General features: G+C 46.7%; 1 protein-coding gene across 2 annotated transcripts in view; it reads left to right on the top strand.

Moving 5' to 3' along the window:
- The window catches only part of cep170aa (centrosomal protein 170Aa), a 34,317-nt gene that overhangs the window by 3,454 nt on the left and 9,763 nt on the right, over window positions 1-21,100 (top strand). Inside the window, exons 2-10 of one of the 2 annotated variants that reach the window (XM_062464230.1) lie at window positions 5,187-5,335; window positions 7,739-7,828; window positions 8,695-8,776; window positions 9,327-9,382; window positions 9,581-9,803; window positions 11,610-11,747; window positions 14,688-15,158; window positions 17,955-18,523; window positions 20,322-20,507. In XM_062464230.1, the coding sequence (XP_062320214.1) occupies window positions 5,231-5,335; window positions 7,739-7,828; window positions 8,695-8,776; window positions 9,327-9,382; window positions 9,581-9,803; window positions 11,610-11,747; window positions 14,688-15,158; window positions 17,955-18,523; window positions 20,322-20,507 (1,920 nt within the window). In that variant the 5' untranslated portion in view covers window positions 5,187-5,230. Of the gene's footprint in view, window positions 1-5,186; window positions 5,336-7,738; window positions 7,829-8,694; window positions 8,777-9,326; window positions 9,383-9,580; window positions 9,804-11,609; window positions 11,748-13,415; window positions 13,504-14,687; window positions 15,159-17,954; window positions 18,524-20,321; window positions 20,508-21,100 lie in introns of those variants that run through there. The other variant, XM_062464229.1, reaches the window with a different exon arrangement.

Here is a 21,100-nt window from a genome sequence, read left to right as displayed (position 1 = left end):
ATGCAGTGTGTTTGTAGGCCTTATACTGTACATTTAACATGGCTTATGGTTGTACTTTGACCAGCCTTAGGCTTTAATGTTCACCATCAAAGGAGCATAATATCTGACTTAAACTCTGCTATAATTTTACCTTGCAGTGAAATAAAATCTAAAAAATGAAACCACAATTTTTATGTTAAAACTATGATAATTTACTGATCCTAAAACAAAACCAGTATCTACCCCCAAATGACCACATTAATACACTCATGTTGTCAATAGCTTATTCAAAGTGTATTAACAAGATCTTCAAGCAAAGAGGTGGGTTGTCTAAGGCCAATGCCTGCAGGCTGAATGGATGATCACAAACCTATTTCTGGAGAAAAAGATAGGAGAGATCTATCAGTATTGTAGGAGTCATGACAACTGCACACCCCAAAAAAAGCAATGTGTTTAGAAGGAAGATACTGTTCAAATCATAGCCTGGCCGTACCTCTGAGTTAGCTACTCCATGTAACAGACAGACATTTCAGTCTTAGTGAGGATTCAGAGAGGTATCTGCCATGGTCTCTTGTCTGTCTGTAAATAATAGGCTGGTCATGGGAGACCAGACTGTGTCTCCCGCTGGTGCCTGTCTCATTCTGGTTGATGATGCTGCCCTTTTAGTTCTTGATGGCCCTGAGCTGTGGTCCAAATAGCCTCCTGCTCTTTGGGCGTAGCCATATATCACAGTAAATGCCTCTTGTTAGCTCTGGGCTGCTGCTCCCTGAAGCAAAGGCGAGAAATAGAGAAATAGAGCCTTTGAGTTAAAACAACCACAACAACAACAAAAGAGATTGAATCAATTAATTATGAGTATTATTTTCCCAAAGAAATGGCGAAATCAAATAGATTTATGTAATCAGTTCCCACAAAAGAGTATTTTGAATTTATTGAGTTAACAGTTTCGCATGCCATTACGTTTTATGGGGTTTTGTAGCTAACAATCTAGTCACTTTATAGTGTTTATGGACAGTAAGCTATTTTCTACATGCAGGGGCCGGCCCTTTGCGGAGATTCTTGGCTCAGCATCCTGAATACATGTGTGAGTGGACAGATTTCTTCTCCTGTCCTATTTGGAGTGTGTGTGTGTGTGTGTGTGTGTGAGGGGAGAGGACAGTTTCACGGCTGTTGCATCATCTGGCCGCGCTCTTGTCCCGTTCTACGTGGAGGAGCCATGTGGAACAGGAGGGAAACACATTAGATGGACCAGGAAGTGAACCTCAGCTCTGTTACATCACTTCCTGTCTGGGTCAATGGATTTGGATTGGCTTTCAGAGATGGAGAAGTTAGTATAGAAATCTGCTGAACGTTTTGCAGTCTGAAAAAGAGGAAGTCTTCAGCCGAGAAAAGGATTAGTGAAAGCTTATTATACTGCTATTATTCTGCAGTTATAATTCATTTTCATGGCTAATCAGTGTCAAAGTGAAATCTCAGCAACCTCTTAACATCCACTGGCTTAACGTCCTAGACTTTTTCAAAATCAAAACTGTCAATCTAACTTCCTGCCAAATCAAATATGAGCCACAGGAAGAGCAAAGCATACTTCCTGCTCCTCGTGCCCTTTCCACACAAAGCAGCATAGTCAGCCCACAACAATCCAGCTCTGTGACCTCGAGTCGGGGGTTGGATTCTCTAAAACCATGAAGTCATGCCTCATCCCTCAAAAAGGATGTTGTTGCATGAGTCGGACAGAGAAGAAAATATATTTGTTAGCATTGCTGTGATATATTTCAGCTGTATGTTCTATAACGTGTGTTCTCACATGAATGTTTATCAACCTGTCTTGCAGGGGTCTTCCTGCTTCATCCTTTTCGGTGTTACTGTTCTCCCCGACATTAGCCCACCAAAAATCCTTTAAGGATTCATTAGCGAACTAATCAATGTGTGCGGTTGACATAAAGATGTATATCTGGCGCTAATTGTGAGGGTGCTCGGGTGCTGTACGTGTTTGCGGCCGTAGCTAGGGTAGGTGCTCCGACGCCCTTAGCCCAGCACATTCCCCAGCGGTGAAGTCTCTTTCATGTGTGATAAGCAGAAGGCTGGAAGGCGCGTTCCTCCGGCTGGCATGCAGGGAAAGCCTGAGCCATGTTGTGGAGTTGTGTGTCCTTGCGTGCTGTGGTGGGTGTTCTGAAGCTCATTAAGCCTACGTCTAATGACAGCAGATCTCCAGAGAGAAGAACCGCAAACAATTTCTAATGTTATACGTATGAGTCTTTCTGGAGTACTAGCATGACTAGTGTTCAGCTATAGAACATTCAATAGCACCCAAACACAACGTTAGATAATATGGATAAGCTACAGTTAGGTCCATAAATATTTGGATATTGACACAATTTTCATCATTTTGGCTCTGTATACCACCACAATGGATTTGAAATGAAACAATCAAGATGTGCTTTAAGTGCAGACTTTCAGCTTTAATTTCAGGGTATTTACATCCAAATCAGGTGAACGGTGTAGGAATTACAATACATTTTATATGTGGCCCCCCCCTTTTTAACCCTCGTGCTGCCTTCGGGTCACATGACCCAAAGTTCATAACGAACCATCGTTGTGTTTACCCAATTTTACCCAATACAAAAACAAATTAAAATAATTTTCTTTTAACCTTTGCAATGTGGGGGGTCTGAGACAGCCCAACGGTTAAAAGAAAATGCTTCACTTTGTCTTTGTATGCGGTAAATCTGTCGCAATACGACGGTGGGTCACAATGACTGATGGGTCAGAATGACCCGAAGATAACACAAGGGTTAAGGGACCAAAAGTAATTGGACAATTGGCTGCTCAGCTGTTCCATGGCCAGGTGTATGTTATTCCCTCATGGGAGTTCGTTATTTCATTGACAAGGAGCAGATAAAAGGTCTAGAGTTCATTTCAAGTATGGTATTTGTGTTTGGAATCTGTTGCTGTCAACTCTCAATATGAAGTCCAAAGAGCTGTCACCATCAGTGAAGCAAGCCATCGTTAGGCTGAAAAATCAAAACAAACCTATCAGAGAGATAGCAAAAACATTAGGTGTGGCCAAATCAACTGTTTGGTACATTCTTAAAAAGAAAGAACGCACTGGTGAGCTCAGCAACACCAAAAGACCCGGAAGACCACGGAAAACAACTGTGGTGGATGACAGAAGAATTCTTTCCCTGGTGAAGAAAAACCCCTTCACAACAGTTGGCCAGATCAAGAACACTCTCCAGGAGGTAGGCGTATCTGTGTCAAGTCAAAAATTAAGAGAAGACTTCACCAGAGTAAATACAGAGGGTTCACCACAAGATGTAAACCATTGGTGAGTCTCAAAAACAGGAAGACCAGATTAGAGTTTGCCAAAAAACATCTAAAAGACCCTGTACAGTTCTGGAACAACATCCTATGGACAGATGAGACCGAGATCAACTTGTACCAGAATGATGGGAAGAGAAGAGTATGGAGAAGGGAAGGAACTGCTCATGATCCAAAGCATACCACCTCATCAGTGAAGCATGGTGGAGGTAGTGTTATGGCGTGGACATGTATGGCTGCCAATGGAACTGGTTCCCTTGTATTTATCGATGATGTGACTGCTGACAAAAGCAGTAGGATGAATTCTGAAGTGTTTCTGGCAATATTATCTGCTCAGATTCAGCCAAATGCTTCAGAACTCATAGGACGGCGCTTCACAATGCAGATGGACAATGACCCGAAGCATACTGCGAAAGCAACCAAAGAGTTTTTTAAGGCAAAGAAGTGGAATGTTCTGCAATGGCCAAGTCAATCACCTGACCTAAATCCAATTGAGCATGCATTTCACTTGCTAAAGACAAAACTGAAGGGAAAATGCCCCAAGAACAAGCAGGAACTGAAGACAGTTGCAGTAGAGGCCTGGCAGAGCATCACCAGGGACGAAACCCAGCGTCTGGTGATGTCTATGGGTTCTAGACTTCAGGCTGTCATTGACTGCAAAGGATTTGCAACCAAGTATTAAAAGTGACAATTAGATTTATGATTATGTTAGTTTGTCCAATTATTTTTGGTCCCTTAAAAAGGGGGGGGCCACATATAAAATGTGTTGTAATTCCTACACCGTTCACCTGATTTGGATGTAAATACCCTGAAATTAAAGCTGAAAGTCTGCACTTAAAGCACATCTTGATTGTTTCATTTCAATTGTGGTGGTATACAGAGCCAAAATGATGAAAATTGTGTCAATGTCCAAGTATTTATGGACCTAACTGTATATGGAGGGATATCATTTGCGGGCAGTTGTATTGCTTCACCTACCTTCGCTCTTGTACCCAAACTGTTGTTGATCACAAGGGATAGAGATGAAATTGCTCTGGCATTCCAGTGGCTTTCTGTGGCAATCTACAGAAAATACTGTAGTTCTGTAATCGCAGCAGCAGTCAGAAAACAGTGTGCCAAATCTGAACGTTTCCTGAGGATTAGGGAATGGGGATTTGTCAAGTTTAGATACTTAAAAGGTCACACAACTGAAAGTTTAGCTCATTAATCTGTATTTAATTCACTCTCTGATTGATGTATTTCAGCTGGCATTCTCTTCTATGGCATAGAGCCGGCACCCTCTCTAGCTCGATAGCACCGACTTTAGTTTGTCCAAGAACCCTCCCTGGTCCGAGTTTTCAAATGAGAAAGTTTACTACAGAACGGTAATGAAATATCAAAACAAACAGTGAAATAATCTTCATCCTTGGCAAATGTATTTACATTTTTCAGTGTGACACAAGGTCAACAAGGAAGAAGGTCTGTTGACTGAAGGTCTGAAAGCCAGGCAGTTCTGCTTAATTATGTTTCTTCGAGCCTAAGCAGTAGAATGTTGCAACCGTTAAAACTGACCTCCTTTTTCAGACCAACATAAGTTTTAGAAAGGGAGAGGGGAGGGGGGGGGGGGACAGAGAATGTGCTGCTGAGTGGCTCAGCCAAGAATCCTACATCACTTCCTGTAGCATCTGGCAATGATCAGGAGTGGAGAGGCAAGCTAGGGAGGATGTCGAGTTCACTAACGGACTCAACACACTGCCGTTTCAGACAGTTAACTCACGAATCTGATTGTGTGCTAGCAAAGAGGTAAGAAGGTTTAAAACTTTGTTGTCTCGGTCAATACTTGAAAACCTCATTCACTACCCATGCACTCACCCCCCACGCTCACATTCTCCCTCCCCCCCTCCCTCCAGGATGCCGTAGAGGTGGCGGAGGAGGTGTCGTTGCAGCAGCAGAGATGAGTGTGACCTCCTGGTTCCTGGTCAGCAGCGGGGGAACGCGCCACCGCCTCCCCCGAGAGATGATCTTCGTCGGGCGGGACGATTGTGAGCTCATGCTACAGGTGAGCATAACTGCCATAACTGCCACAACGCTGGGCAAATCTGCTAGGAATACCATGAGGAAAGCTCTGCTGAGCCAGTCTCTTTTAGTCCGATTCTGAATGCTGTATTTCCCTTGTGTGGAGTGGCTTATTATTACTGACACGCAGAGAGGCATCGGTCTTTTGGAGTTGTTGCTATGACTCGGCTGAAGATTTTAATTCACAACCAAAGTATTTCAACATCATTGAGTGAATAACTACTTTTGACCCAGAATGCTTAGTTACATAAATCTGTAGGACAGTTTTTCTTTGTTGAGATGAAGCAGTTCGTTTAGCCAGTGGTTTGTCATGTGCGGGGTGAGAATTAGTGAGCTGCTGCAGCTGTGAAACCGATACGGCTCAGAGTCTTTCAACTACACACATGACCTTTCACCTCTGGAGATTAAGCCATGTGACGTTAACAAAGCTAGCAGTGACCCTCGTGTGTGACCCCTGCCATGACCCTTGTGTGTGTCGGACCCTTGTATGTGAGCTGAGGGATTCAGCTTTACCTTAAAAAACACCTCCTCACGGCCATGCTGCCTCTGGACCTTTGACAGCACATGTGACCTACACAGATCTGAATCTCCTGGTTATTACTACAGCCCTGTGTGGAATAAGTGGAACACATTTGGAACTTTTAAACTTATTTGATGGAAGAGACCAGCCTGGAAGAGACCAGTTTTGCTTAGTCCTTTAAACTCTGTGTTTATTTGCACTAGATGAGTGTATCCCTAACCCTCTATATACTGTATGTGTGTGAGGGAGTAGGTGGTATTTATAGAAAGTGGGGCAGATACCTCCTGAGTTAGATCTGATGTAACCTGACTGACTAGCAAGTTCAGTGGGTTGAAGAGTTTGTGCTGCATTGCCAGTGTTTCTGTAACTACATCATTTTCTTATTTGGAGCAAATATATATCAGTACTGTAGATAATCGACTTTTAACTATCTTTCTCAAAGCAGCACTACCTGTATTTTTACACTTACATTTATTCATTTAGCAGACGCTTTTATCCAAAGCGACTTCCAAGAGAGAGCTTTACAAAAGTGCATAGGTCAATGCACTTTACATCTCTGTATATCTGCTATTGAGACGTACAGATTTCCCCAAACCTTAATCACACAGATTTTCACAATAGAACTATAAACCGCTTCAGAACAACTACAAAAACAAGTTTAGATCATCTTTTACTATGTCATTCGAATCCTCAGTAGAGGTATGTAGGAAACCCTTCAGGAAATCAAGATTTTTTCCCTGCTGGAGTCTTTCCAGTGACCTGGGGGGGGAGAGAAGAGCCAACACGTTGTTTAGTTGTTAGCCTGCCAACGGAAAATACACTCCAAGTGTGTTACCCATGTGACAGTTTTCACCGGCTGCAGTCTCATCACATGGCTACTGGATCTCTGCAAAGCGCTGGCCTTAGAGGCGGTCAACACAGTAAACTCAAGAAGATTCGATTCGTAACTTGCCGTTTGTTGGCATTTCGGATTCTTTAACTTTACGATGCGATACAATAAGTCATCTATATGTATGGATACGTATGCGGAGCATGCAGTTTGTGATCAGCGTGGATACTGTGTGGGTGTGTGCCCGGAGTCTCTGTTGTGGTTTGTGTTGCAGAAAGCGCGCCCTGTGTCTAATCTGATTGCATCTTGTTTGATCTGCCTTAATCACTAACCTAATCTACAGGGGAAGGTTGGCCCCTCAGAAACCCTTGACATGCAGACATGCACACACACATATACACACACACACACTGTTTACCTCACACAAATGTCCTTGAAGCCAGTCCATTCCATCGCCCTTTAGGCACAACATTTTTCCCAATTACAGTTTCTGGAGACAGTGACTGGTCACTGGTATGTTTGCCTTGCTAAGAATCCTGAAAGGTTCTGAGTATCTGACCTTGACAATAGCTAAGTCATGAAAAGTTAGATGGGAAATTATTAGGTTTCAAATAGATTCTGACTTGGAAGGTTATTAGGTTATATCTGGAGAAAAAAAATCAATACTCGACTTTCTCTCATTTCTCCCTTCAGAGAGTTTAGTGTTTGTGCATGTTTGTATGGATGTGTGTTTGGATGTATTTTTCTACTTATATTAATCTGTATTTCGTTGAGAGCTGAAATGCCTTTGTGTTGCAATCTCATATGACATAAAAAAAGGGTTATTGCCAGTGTGGATAATGCATTCCTTTGTTAATAGTGTGTTCTTTCAGCATACTCAGACACTGGAGATGATCCTGTGCTGATACCAGCGTTGCCTGTAGTAGTTCATCTTCCTGAAATAGCACCATGTCCGACTGTCCTGTCCTCAAACCATTCTGGAATAAAAAATACAATTTGTAGTCACGGTAACTTTATATCTGTGTCTGTGTTTGCAGTCCCGCAGTGTCGACAAACAGCACGCGGTCATCAATTATGAACCTGCCACGGATGAGCACAAAGTCAAAGATCTGGGGAGTCTGAACGGGGTGAGTAAGAAGAGGAGAGAGAGGAGGGAAGAAAGGAAGGATGTGTAAATAAGGGTCAGGGGTCAACTGATTCATCTCCAGGTCAATTGGAGTTAACATCCTGTTGGTGGAACGACACCTTGATGAATCTACTGGGTCCATCTAAGTATGTACCAGGTTGTTGGGGTTAATTGGAATTCAATCAACTTTTTAATTCACTCGCAGCAAGAACTAAGAGGTTGATTGATTTTCACGAAGCAACTCCTATACTCTTAGAAAAACCTGTGTTGGAATGACCCCCAAACTTGTATAAACAACAAGCTACTTTACTCAAATACAGTAAATGATAGCAAACCGCTGAAATGTTTTTCTGACCTTGTGGACAGTCGTGAGTTTGTGAAGCTATTGAAAGGCATCTGTTTTCCCCAGAGGCCCATGTGTCCTCTGACACACTCCCAGACAGGAAGCCACACTCATACGCTCTTTCTGAGTCACCCTCCTCTCACTCCTCTGGCAGACACTTTTATCCATAGTTACAGTATACTTAAAGGATTTGAACCTGCCATCTTTTGGAGCGCTCTAACCACTGAGCTGTACCCTCCCCTGTGTTGCTGGTGGTGGGGAATGTTTGTTAGTGCCAGTGAGCCAAGCATGTTTTCTGGCATCATCCGATACCCGGCTATAAAGAGCTGAGGTCAGCTCAGTCGACAGACTGAGACTGCACCCTATCTGTCTTGGTGTCTTTAGCTCCGTGATAGAGCATTTGAGTCCAAGCTAGTCAAGATTCAAAAATGAATTAATAAATGTATAATTTAACAAATGAATGAAAGTAATGAACAAATGTTTATTGTGCTGTCTTCTCTCTTTTCCTTTGCGTTCCCTTACAGACGTTTGTGAACGATGTCCGCATTCAGGAGCAGATGTACATCACTCTGAAGCTCGATGACAAGCTGAGGTTTGGATATGATATCCTTTATACGCTGACGTCCTTCAACTTCAGTCGTCCCTCTTCGGCGAGACAGACAGGCTCATCATCTATGCTTTTGTGTCCCCTGCTCTGTTCAATATGACTCATTCGTCTAGCACTTACAGTCCATAAATGTCAAGCTTTTCACTGCTCTCCTCTTTGAAGCGTAACCTTATTTTTAATAATGAATTGCAAAGGCACTTCAAAGCCTTGAGTGTGTGGATGTAGATGAAAGGTACCATAGGTAAAATAAATTTAAGCAAAAACAAAGGAAGCTTTTGTCAGTTAAAACTTTTGGAGAGGCCTGCTACTACCAGCCAATCATCTTCCAGCAATCCTGCTTCAGCCATTCGGCAAGGTGGGCCTTCGTCATTGGCTTATTTTGTAAAACTACTGTCACTCAAAGTTGAGCTGGAAGAAGCACGGAAGTTCAGACAAGATCTGAGGGGGGCGCTGTTTCTCAAATTTCTCAAATATTATTTAAACTTCTTTTAAAATGTGGCCTACTGCAGCTTTAAACCTGTGTGTTACCTTGACTGCAAGTTTCACATACCAACCTGTTCACTGTGGTGATAGGAGAACTCCAGGTACCTGAGGAGGCCCTTAAGGTAGGTAGACAAGCCTCCACCCTACACCCACCCTCACACACACCCACACCCTACGCCTACGTCCACCCACACCCACCCACACCATCCCAACCTCCACAATGCAGAGCAGCAACACAACACATCAGCCCTATCATCTCCCCCTCCTAATCTCTTTATAACCCCCCCCCCCCCTCCATCCCCCTCTCCTCTTCCTGTCAGCATGAGAAGTTCACCAGCCAGCTCCAGCTAGGCAAGAAGCCCTCCAACGTGGAGAACACCAAGTCTCCCACCAAGTCTCCCACTAAGTCTCCCACCAAGTCCCCCTCCAAGTCCCCCAAGTCTCCCAGGTCCAAGCCGGCCGAGGGCAAGAGTTCAGAAGGGGTCCCTGCAGAATCAGCTGCCAAACCAGCCGACAGACTGAAGGCAGAGGACAAGATGGCAGGTGAGGATATCACAACATCAGACCATGTTGTGTGTATCACAACACAGATACAAGTAAAAGATGACTAGACTGTAGATATTTCAGCAGGCTTGTGTTCTATGAGATGCTGTAAAATATATTTTAGTGTCTGCTGTTTAATCTACAGTATTTTAAAGCATACGTGACAGTTTACGGCTTGCATCTTGTCATGCATACAAAGTATTGTTAATTAGTATACAATTATTATGATAACAACCATCTACAGACAGTTAGACTGGGCTTGATTAGATTGCTAGTTGAAAGACGACCAATCTTTGTGTTTCTGCTCGTCGGCTTTCTGGGATATACGAGCTACGGTTCGGTTCAAGACATTTAAATAACACGTCATAAATCTAACAGAATCTCACAAAGCCATGATCCCTCAAACGCAATCGTTCTATCCCATGACCAGCTGAACCACCGCCATACCTGATTGGCCCGCATCTTCCCACTCTCATTACTGAAGGGTAGGCCAATCACAGAGCTATATTTGTATCCAGGAAGTTGAATGGGGACAGCTGCTCCGTGTACTTCCAGGCTCCGCCCCCCTGTCTCTCCTTTGGGATCCAGACCTCACTCCCCTCTCTCCTGTCACATCAGGACCACTTTACTCTAATCCTATGGTCCTCTGTGACTCGGTAGGAGAATGATTACAAGGCGTTATGTATAAATAAATATGATAACAGAGGTTGTAATTTCAAGTCGCGCTGGGATGTGACAAAGGAATACCATTAACATATGAAATAAGTATAAAAAATATTTTTACAGTTTGTTGTGTAGACAATGGATTGAGAGGTTGTTCTTGATTATTGACTTAATCTCTGGGGCTCCTCCAAACACCAGATGTTCCGCCCGGGTCAGATGGAGAAAAAGGCTTTGGCTTTAACCCTCTCTGCCTACTGCTTCTGGTCCATGTCTTTTAACCCCACATGCCACCTACACTGCTGAACCTGGCGCTGAGCAGATCAACTGACTGGCAGAGTGCTGCTAATGAGAGGGGAGACATGTAGCACACCCTGAGATACCGCACACACAGACACTGTGCTACCCAACGTTATTCCTTCACGGTTGTCTGGTTATGCTAGCCCACTAATAGTCCGTTTTATGATAATGTTTTCCATGTGCACTCGCATGTAGGGGCACACTGCAACACGCATGTGTGTGTGTTTTTGAGAGTGAAAGAGGATGTGTGTGTGTGCTTCTTGGGCGAGTGTGTGTCTGACAGCGTGGCTGTGAGAAGGTGATCCTACTGGGTCTCGCTGTGTTGGGGAGGGAGCAGGATCCAGCAGGCCGGGCTCTCTCCTGGCCTGCTGGGTCCTGCAGCTGGCTGGAGTATGTAGGTCAGTGCTGCAGATAATACTAAACCAGAGCCCCCAGTATGAGGGGGGGGGGGGGGGATTACACACACACACACACAATCAGGATTCATAACATCTTAAAGGAATGTATGCATGATACTACTGCAACACATGCATCAGAAAGTCCCCAATACATTTAATGGTTTACGTAGTCAGTCCACAAAACCAAAAAAAAAAAGACTCTAACCTCAACCATAGACCGACACGATCTCATTCCAGCACCCATTTACATTTAGTCATTTAGCAGACGCTCTTATCCAGAGCGACTTACAGTAAGTACAGGGACATTCCCCGGAGGCAAGTAAGGTGAAGTGCCTTGCCCAAGGACACAATGTGTCGCGCCGGGAATCGAACTGGAAACCTTCAGATTACTAGCCCGATTCCCTAACCGCTCAGCCACCTGACCCCTCTTGTGTCTGTGTGCCCCCAGGGGACATGGCCTCCTCACACAGAGGGACTCCTCTGTACGGGCAGCCGTCCTGGTGGGGCGACGGGGACGCAGACGACGAGAACTCCTTCAAACAGGAGATCAAGACGTCCAGCAAGAAGCACGACAACCCAGCGGCAGGTGAGCACATCCTCGCTAGGAGCTAGCCTTCTGTGAGGACTGGAGATCTGGGAGCTAGCCCTCTATGCAGACTGGAGATGGTAGTCATAGGAATGGTATTGAAGTGTAGATTCTGCAATTATCCCACTATGGGACAAATAGAGGATAATCCTATTGTATTAAATTCAGCTTTGCTCTAGATAGACTTGTATTTTATGTCTGTTTTACCCAAGAATGACTAGATATTAGCAGGAAGATGTGTTGGTTTTGTGACGTCTTTGTGTATGATGTCAAGTGTGCTATACGATAATCAAGATGTGATAGGAGAGTAAAAAGTTTTATGATATAAAACCAGGATACTTTCTATAAGTAGTGAAAGGCTGGTTTTATGGTAATGCTCAGAGCTTATCTTGTCTGTTTGTGCTGGGGGTAATGGCCATTCGGTCAGCCAGACTTTGTGTTTGTGTATGCGTGCGTGTGTCTGGTGTGGGTGAGTCTATGTGTTCAAACTCACATATGTGTGCGTGTGTGTGTTCATCTGTGTGTGCATTGGGATCGCAAGGCTGGGATCCCATTAACTTGCTCCGGACAGAAGTAACAGGATTAGAGATTAGGCCAGACTGCATCGCAGCAGGACACCCAATGGGTGCAGGGGTCGGGGAAGAGGTAGAGCAGCACTCCAGCAGATTACCACTGTCCTCAAACCCACCATCACAGCTGGACAGAGAACAGAGAGAATAGCGTCTGTGTGGAGCAGAGTGCATCCTCAACAGAGATGCACTATTGAATAGCTTGAAGAACTCATTTGAAAACATCACGAATGGGAGCGGTTACGTCCGTCATGGAATTCAGTAAGGCAGTTTGATTTTGATTGCATCTTTGCTTGACTTCATTACCCGAAGGAGTGCATAGTCATGTTGTGTAATGTGATGTTAGTCCAACTAGAGTAGGGTTGTACTGTTGTGACACTTGTACGTGATACCGTACAAGTGAAAATAACTAGCAATAAGTTTACAGAAGGCTTTTACAGTGCACTGAAACATTCTCCTTTGGGGGGATCTGATTTTAAAGAAACTGTTGTCTCTGCTCATTGTGAAGCAGCAGAGATTTGAGGGTACTTAAGTGTACCACCAGCCAGTTAAGTGAAGTTCCTGAGGACAGCAGCTCCTCTGTTATAAACAAGGCACCATATCCAGACCTCCTAACCAACTGTACCCAGCCTCTCTCCCTCACAGGGCATTTCACCAGCCCACACACTCAGTCTAGCAATCCACAGCCTTCCCTTGGCTACAGACAGGTTTTATTTTTGTTTTTGTTTTTTAACAAAAAGCTAGGAGGTAGAAGATGTTCTATAATGAGTTATTGAGGTTTTCATTGATCTTTTACAAAAGACGGGAGTCTTTCTAACCAACCTAAATCCCATCAGTTCTGTTTCTGATCGAGACTGTTGTCTGATTCAGCATCTTATGATCTCAAAATAGATCTCTCACAAATGTATTTCTTTCATCTGCAGTAAAAAAAAAAAGTGCATGTCTTCTCCTCTTGCAATGGCAGAGAGCTAACTGGAGAAGGGAAGTGAAAGGGAGAGAGAGAGAGAGAAAGAGGTAGTAAAGGAACAGTCTGTGAATAGCCTCTGTTGTGGCAGCTCCCAGCCCCCCTCTCTCTGTATTGTCAGGGAGGGTTATTAGGTTACGCCACTGCAGAAACTCCTTCTCTCTCAGCGCTGAAACAAACCGCTTTCTCCTCTCAGGAACACACATTAGCTAGCGGCTCTGAAGTAAGTATGCTTCTGTGTTCCTTTAACTTTTTCCACTCGTTCAGTTTTAAAAGGCGTTGTTGAGTCAGCCTTTTTTTCTTCTCCAGTTACTGTCTGAACTCACACTTTCTCATTTGGCTACCTGTGGATGTTGTCTCTGATGTTCAGTCAAAACAGCCTAATAAGTGGAAGAAACTACTGCATGTGTTTTCTCTGGAAGGTTTTTTAGTGCAGGCTGGTGTGGTTAGTGCTGCACAGGTTGCAAGGGGTCTTGTCACTGTGCGAAAGAGAGGGGTGACATTAATATGTAATGGTGTATGTGTGGCTGGTGCCAGTCTAGTTCTGTGCCTCCCCTGTCCTGTAGTGGGGAGTTCTTAATGTGTGTGTTCAGTGGTACGAACTACATTTGCCCCAGCACCTTACGGGTTATAACTGGGGTGTCTCATGAGTGTGACATCACTGGGATTTTTTCTCTCTCAGGACGTGTTGTTTTGTTTTAAAAACAGGAAGTTCTACAGTCTATAGACTATACTCTTATTGTAGTAGCTTAGAGAAGTATGAAAAATGATATACTGGATCCAGTGTGTTTACCAGTTAACAGTTTCGAACTTAGTTAGGTCATCTTCAACTTCAAAGTTAGGTTATCTTTTTTACACCAAACATTAGCATCTACCTCTAGATTCTCCGTGCATCTGTAGATCCAGCAGTCTGGTTTTTGGTAAATAACTCAGATAATCACTTTGTCCATTAGTATAAAACAGATGGTCACTTAATTCCAACCACCTCATCCATCACAGAACATTGAGAGCTGGCACTTAATAAGAGCCAATGAGTGAATGAGTAGCCTAGATCGTTTCTTAGTGAGTAGCCCAGAGGGTTTTCACTGGCCGGTCCCCCAGTCTGAGTGACACAGATGGCAGTGTTGGAGCCACATGCGGCCTGGCCTCTCTCGCTCTGAAGGCCTGCTTCCTCCCTAAGCTCCAAACACTGATTCTGACTAATGTTGAGGCCCTGGAAACAGACACAGATGATTGGTGACTCTGTGTGACCTCTCACCTCTTGCTTATTTGTCTAATGCTTATAGTTTTGGTTGTTGTTTTCAACAATTCAACACTTCGATACATTTTAACAAATTAGGATTTATCTTGGAAGTATTTGTTTTATTAATAATTATTTTTCTCCACATTTCTCCTCTCCTCCTCCAGACAGCAGAGAGGCCGGGAGGGGTGACAGATCCAGGGAGGACGCACAGGAGCCCAGCTACTTTGAGATCCCCACCAAGGAGGGCCAGATGGCAGAGAACGGGATCCACGAGATTCCCACCAAAGACACGGAGGGCTTGGCCAACCTCCACACAAGCTCCGCCTCCGGTGCCGGCGCCGCCGCCCAGGGCCACGCCTCCTTCACGATTGAGTTCGACAGCACGTCCCCGGGCAAGGTCACCATCAAGGACCACGTGTCAAAGTTCACCCCCGACCACCGGCCGCGGTCCAAGAAAGCGGGACAGCCGGGAGGACGGGAGATGAGCACCCTGCAGGCCGCCATGATGGCGTCGGAGAGCAAGGTTGCCGATTGGCTGGCTCACAACGACCCCACGCTGGTGCGCCGAGAATCGGCGGAGGACGACAGCAAGAGCATCAAGAGTGACGTCCCGGTCCACCTGAAGCGGCTGAAAGGTACAGGTTCCCTCCCTCTCGTCATCTCCACTGTCTTTCTCATCTCCGCTAAGACCCCTCTCTCTATCTCGCTCTGTGGTGAATGGAAACGGTATCAGCTGTTAAGCTCTCTCCCTGAGCTCCACGGTAAACCACTGCTAAACCCAACCAGGCATAATTTTTTCTTAATACAGAATATATTCTGCGGTATTCTGCTTCTCCTGGGGATTAGCTCCCAGCAGAGTTAAATCCCGTCCGTCTCCAGGCGCTCTGACAGACACTGCCGGGGCTTAGCATGGGATAGCACAGCAGTCTACTGTCGCTAGTTAGCGAGCTAGCGAACGAATGAGAGGAAGTCTCAAATCACACTCATCCATGGTATCTCGGCAGGGAAGCAGAACCACATCCAGCTCGATTACTCATTTGTACACTTTTATTTTAAAGTTTAGATTAGACACTGTCTCTCTATCTCAACATCTTCGTCGTTGGGGCCTGTTTGGGGTAGGACTGATTGCATTCTCTCTCTCTCTCTCTCTCTCTCTCGTCTCTCTCTCTCTCTCTCTCTCTCTCTCTCTCTCTCTCTCTCTCTCTCTCTCTCTCTCTCTCTCTCTCTCCTCTCTCTCTCACTCTCTCTCTCTCTCTCTCTCTCTCTCTCTCTCTCTCTCTCTCTCTCTCTCTCTCTCTCTCTCTCTCTCTTTTGTTCTTTCTTTCTCTCTCTCGTTCTCTCTGTCTTGTTCTTTCTCTCTCTCTCTCATTCTCTCTCGTTCTCTCTCTCTCTCTCTCTCTCTGTCTTGTTCTTTCTCTCTCTCTCTCTCATTCTCTCTCTGTCTCTCTCTCTCTGTCTTGTTCTTTCTCTTTCTCTCTCCCTCTCCCTCTCCCTCTCCCTCTCCCTCTCCCTCTCCCTCTCCCTCTCCCTCTCCCTTCTCCTCTCCCTCTCCCTCTCCCTCTCTCTCTCTCTCTCTCTCTCTCTCTCTCTCTCTCTCTCTCTCTCTCTCTCTCTCTCTCTCTCTCTCTCTCTCTCTCTCCCTCTCCCTCTCCCTCTCCCTCTCCCTCTCCTCTCCCTCTCCCTCTCCCTCTCCCTCTCCCTCTCCCTCTCCCTCTCCCTCTCCCTCTCCCTCTCTCCCTCTCTCCCTCTCTCTCTCTCTCTCTCTCTCTCTCTCTCTCTCTCTCTCTCTCTCTCTGCTTTGTGCTTTCCCTACCTGCTTGCTGAAAACGCTGAGTAGGCTTGTTCAGTCTCAGGGTGCGGCGCTGACGGAAATGGCAGGCAGGAGTTTAGATAATTAAATGGGTGCTAATTTATGATGGTGGGGGGTGGGGCTGTCACACAGGGGCCGATAGGAATAAAGATTTACGAGGCTTGTGCTTGTGCTGGGAAGGTGAAGTCAAAGTCCTGGCTGGCTGGAGGGAGGAAGCTGGAGCAGAGCGTTTGCTGGTGGTGGACAGTGCAGTCGTTCCAGTTCTAGGTGTGGCTGCTCTGCTGGGAGCTGCTGGTCTGGAGCTGGATGCTAGGAACACCAGACTGGAGAGTTCTCATCTAGTCGAGAGAGAGGGAGAAAGAGAGAGAGTACTTAAGGTTGGGGTTGCTATACTCATTGATATTCGATCAGGATGAGTGTTTTTGAGGTATGCGTGCGTGGTCTCATGTAACTTGTATTGAGGCATGTAACTTGGCATGTAACTTTGATGAGAAGTGTGCGTGTGTGTGAAGGCATGTATGTGCGAGAGTGTAGGTGTGTGTTTGTGTGTGTGGAAGACACGCTCAGGGCTGTGTGTGTGTGTGTGTGTGTGTGTGTGTGTGTGTGTGTGTGTGTGTGTGTGTGGAAGACACGCTCAGGGCTGTGTGTGTGTGTGTGTGTGTGTGTGGAAGACACGCTCAGGGCTGTGGGTGTGAGTGTGAGGATGGGATGATGATAAACCGATAAACCCAGAGAGAGAAATCTGGGAGCCAGAAGGTTTAATATTCATGCCCTCAGGTGGGTCTGGCATCTTCTGATGTGGAACCAGTCCAGGCATAATAGTGTCTAGGTATCTGGATATTGTACGATTTGTATCTTTTGGTAGCTTGAGTGTCTTTACTCAGATAAATAGAATAGGTATTGCTTTTTAAAATCTTTATTCCGTGAGATCTAAAATATTTGTAATACCCTGCTTTGTTGTGTAAGGTTAGTAAGTTGTTCATGTTTACATGTGATGTAAGCCTAGACGTCTATGTGTGAATGAGTGTGTGTGTGTGTTGGTGTTTGATGCAGGAGGGGCGGGAGAGCAGTCTGACTCATGTGGGGCCGGCGGGGCCGGCGCTGCCTGCTCAGGGCCGGCTCTGAGAGGACCCCAACGGCTCCTTTGTCTGCTCCAGGCAGCATGAAAGACCACTGTCTGGAGCAGTGTGCTGATTCCTGCCTCTCAAGCCCCACGCTGTCAGTTCTGGCAGCATGCTACTTCCTGAGCCCCCCCCACCCCCAACGCTCCAACACAAAAAAAAACACGCTCTCCCTCTGCTTGTTCCCGCCTCCCTCCATGTCTGCCTTCCAGACCCAGTGCCCTCCCCTCGCGTCCTGCCCACAGAGGGGGCAGGGCTAGTCTGGATGTGGGTGGCATGTTTCTAGTGTTGTTACACACTGCCTACCCTACCAGCAGACAGGACTATAGGGACTACGCTGTGGGGATGTGTTTCTACCTGGTTATTTGTTTACTTGGAATCAGATTCAACACTCAAAGATAGTGTGTGTCGTCTGAGGTTAGGGTTAGGTGACGCTGGCGTTGGGGCTAACCGTCCAGCCTCCGGTTAATGGCTTTGTCCACCTCTCTCTGTCTGTCCAGGCAGCAAGCATGAGGACGGCACCCAGAGCGACTCGGAGAACGGGCCGGGCCTGCGCTTCGGCAACCGGCGCCTGGCTCTGGAGGAGCGCCTGAGGGCGGCGCACGGCCAGGCCGGAGGGGCCGCCTGCGCCCCCCGCAGCAGCAGCAGCAGCAGGACGGCCTTCATGATCGAGTTCTACGACGAGGAGAACACTCGCAAGCGGCGCTCCTACTCCCTCTCCCAGACCGGGGAGGGACTCTGCCCTACGCCCCCCTCCCACCCCAAGACCGCCGGCACCACGGCAACCACGGACTGTACCAGGGGCGGCGCGACGATATCGGCGGCCATAGTGGCAGGGGCGCCCACGGCGGCGCGCGTGCTGCTGAAGCAGCGGTCTGAAGACCCCAGCCTGGGCCGCAGCTCAGCCAGCACGGGGCACCACACCACCAGCCCCAGCGAGGACACGGCCAGGGGGCCCGAGGACAGGGACAAGGAGCTGGAGGACGACCAGAGCGACAAGGGGACGTACACCATCGAACTGGAAAACCGCAACCCGGAGGAGGAAGAGGCCAGGCGCATGATAGACAAGGTAACAGGGGGGCGCTATGCAGAAGGGTGGCGGGTGACCTTAGTGTGCTGATTGTAATTTATTTATAATTTTTTACCTGTAACATTCAAAGCCGCAAAGCATGTTTTGACCCCACGAAACCCATGTTTGCTTGTTTTGGATCTACATGTTGGCTGAGATGAGGTCTAGTGTGAATTTCCTTTGCACTCTACCACATAGAAGCAGGAATACCAGTGACACGAAGAACAGTCTAGATGTATCTGCATTGAGACATTTGTAAGATGAGGCATCTCTTGTATGTAGGTTAATTGAGTGTCTTGACCCGGGTCAAGTTAGCAGGCAGGCAGTCAGACAGGCATCGTTGACAACCTTCTCCAAGCCAGCGGAGCTTTTGAGGACTGTCTGCAATAACCTGTCAACACAATTCATGTCACCTCCCGTTCTCCAAGCATTCCAGTTTCATCTCTGGTCTTCATTAACAAACACGGGGCGTCTGTAGTGAAGTCGTTTTGTGCTTCTCGGGTGCACAACATCATTTTATCCTAACTAGATTACATTTAGTCATTTAGCAGACGCTCTTATCCAGAGCGACTTACAGTAAGTACAGGGACATTCCCCCCGAGGCAAGTAGGGTGAAGTGCCTTGCCCAAGGACACAACGTCATTTGGCACAGCCGGGAATCGAACTGGCAACCTTCAGATTACTAGCCCGCTTCCCTAACCGCTCAGCCACCTGACTCCCATAGATTCAACATGAACGAAGAGACGAGAGCTGGAATCTCGCTCCTGAGGGCAGGTCCTCTGGTGGGAATCCCCCCTGCTCCCCCTCTCTGATAGTAACTGTCGGCCTCCTGTGACTCCTGACCGCTAAGATCCTCTATTGAAAGCTAATGGCTTGGTAATGGCCTTCTGAGACAGGCTCTGCCCATTGTTCAGTTATGCCCCGGGGGGGATTCAAACCACTGTCTCCTAATGGTGCCAGCAGCAGGTTAGCCTTTACACGGGGTTACATGAATACATTTTTATATGACAACCTTTCAAGGCTTGTTGTGGAAGAAGGCTTTTATTGTTGAGAAGGGAGTCTAGATCTCCAGAAATAAACTCTGAAGATCGTAGATAAACTCTCCAATAAACATTTTACAGGGGATTAAAAGATGGTACTTGAGAGCTGTGGAATAGAGAGTGGGTATTACTTGTTAGCTGGTTTTATTTAGCATCAGCTCTCTCTGAACCAGAGGTGCGATTATGGTGATTCCTATAATTAAGTGACACGCTAATAAGCAGACTGCTTCGTTGCTCGCTGTCTGTTTTTTTTCTTGCATGGTCTTTAAGTGTTCCCCCCCCCCTCTCTGTTGCCATGGCCCTGGTCTTGTGTGACTCGATCAAGTATAGGACAGTTCCTTTGATCCCTGTGTGGGAAAGAGTTTATTAAGCAGAGGACGTGAACAAGGATGGGATTTTTTTTTTTACACATTATTATTAAGGGAGTCAGGTGGCTGAGCGGTTAGGGAATCGGGCTAGTAGTCAGAAGGTCGCCGGTTCTATTCCCGGCCGTGCAAAATGACGTTGTGTCCTTGGGCAAGGCACTTCACCCTACTTGCCTCGGGGGGAATGTCCCTGTACTTACTGTAAGTCGCTCTGGATAAGAGCGTCTGCTAAATGACTAAATGTAAATTATTCAAAGAGCTTTTTTATTCACAATTTACGGCGGGGACCTGCGAGTTTCAGACGAAGCAGAGGGGGTGCACCAGCATGCAGAGCGCTGTGCAAGGCCGTCCAGAGCAGCGCTCTCAGGGATGTGCTGCTGTGTTTGTGCTCAGGTGTTTGGGGTGGAGCAGAACCAGAACCAGAGCCAGGACTCTTCAACGCCGAGACCCGCGGACAAGCAGCAGGACTCTGCCAAGCCCCCAGAGGCTGGAGGGACAGACAAGCCCCCAGAGGCTGGAGGGACAGACAAGCCGCCAGAGGCTGGAGAGACGGCCAAGCCAAGCTGCCTTCCAGCTGAGGTACGGAGGAATGCTCGCCTCTGGATACGAGAATATTTGTTGACAGTTAAACCACTGTGGGATTATCTCTGTTTGAACAACATTTTATTTAGAGACATAGATGCACAAAGGGAGAGGGAGAGGGGGAGAGAGAGCGAGGGAGACAGAGAGAGAGACAGAGAGAGAGAGACTGAGGGAAGAGATAGAGAGGGAAGAAAGAGAAAGAGAGAGAGGGAAGAGAGAGAGAGAGAGAGAGAGTGAGAGGGAAGAGAGAGAGAGTGAGAGGGAAGAAAGAGAGAGAGGGAAGAGAGAGAGAGAGAGAGAGAGAGACAGTGAGAGGGAAGAGAGAGAGAGAGAGAGAAGAGAGAGAGGGAAGAAAGAGAGAGAGGGAAGAGAGAGAGAGGGAAGAGAGAGAGAGAGAGGGAAGACAGAGAGAGGGAGAGAGCCACTGCTGTAGACTACACAGCCTCCTCCCTCTTGTCACGTCAAGCTGCCTTGGGGAAAGAGAGTACAGTTCCTTATCTCCCTATGAACTAGGTCAGTCTCTAGTCTGATCAGCCTACTCACTGGAGAGCAGGGGAGGGGTGTGGACAGGCTGGGCCAGCAGGACACCG

The sequence above is a fragment of the Osmerus eperlanus genome, chromosome 6 (assembly GCF_963692335.1).
Source record: "Osmerus eperlanus chromosome 6, fOsmEpe2.1, whole genome shotgun sequence".
NCBI lineage: Eukaryota > Metazoa > Chordata > Actinopteri > Osmeriformes > Osmeridae > Osmerus > Osmerus eperlanus.
This window is presented reverse-complemented; position numbering and strand designations above follow the sequence as displayed.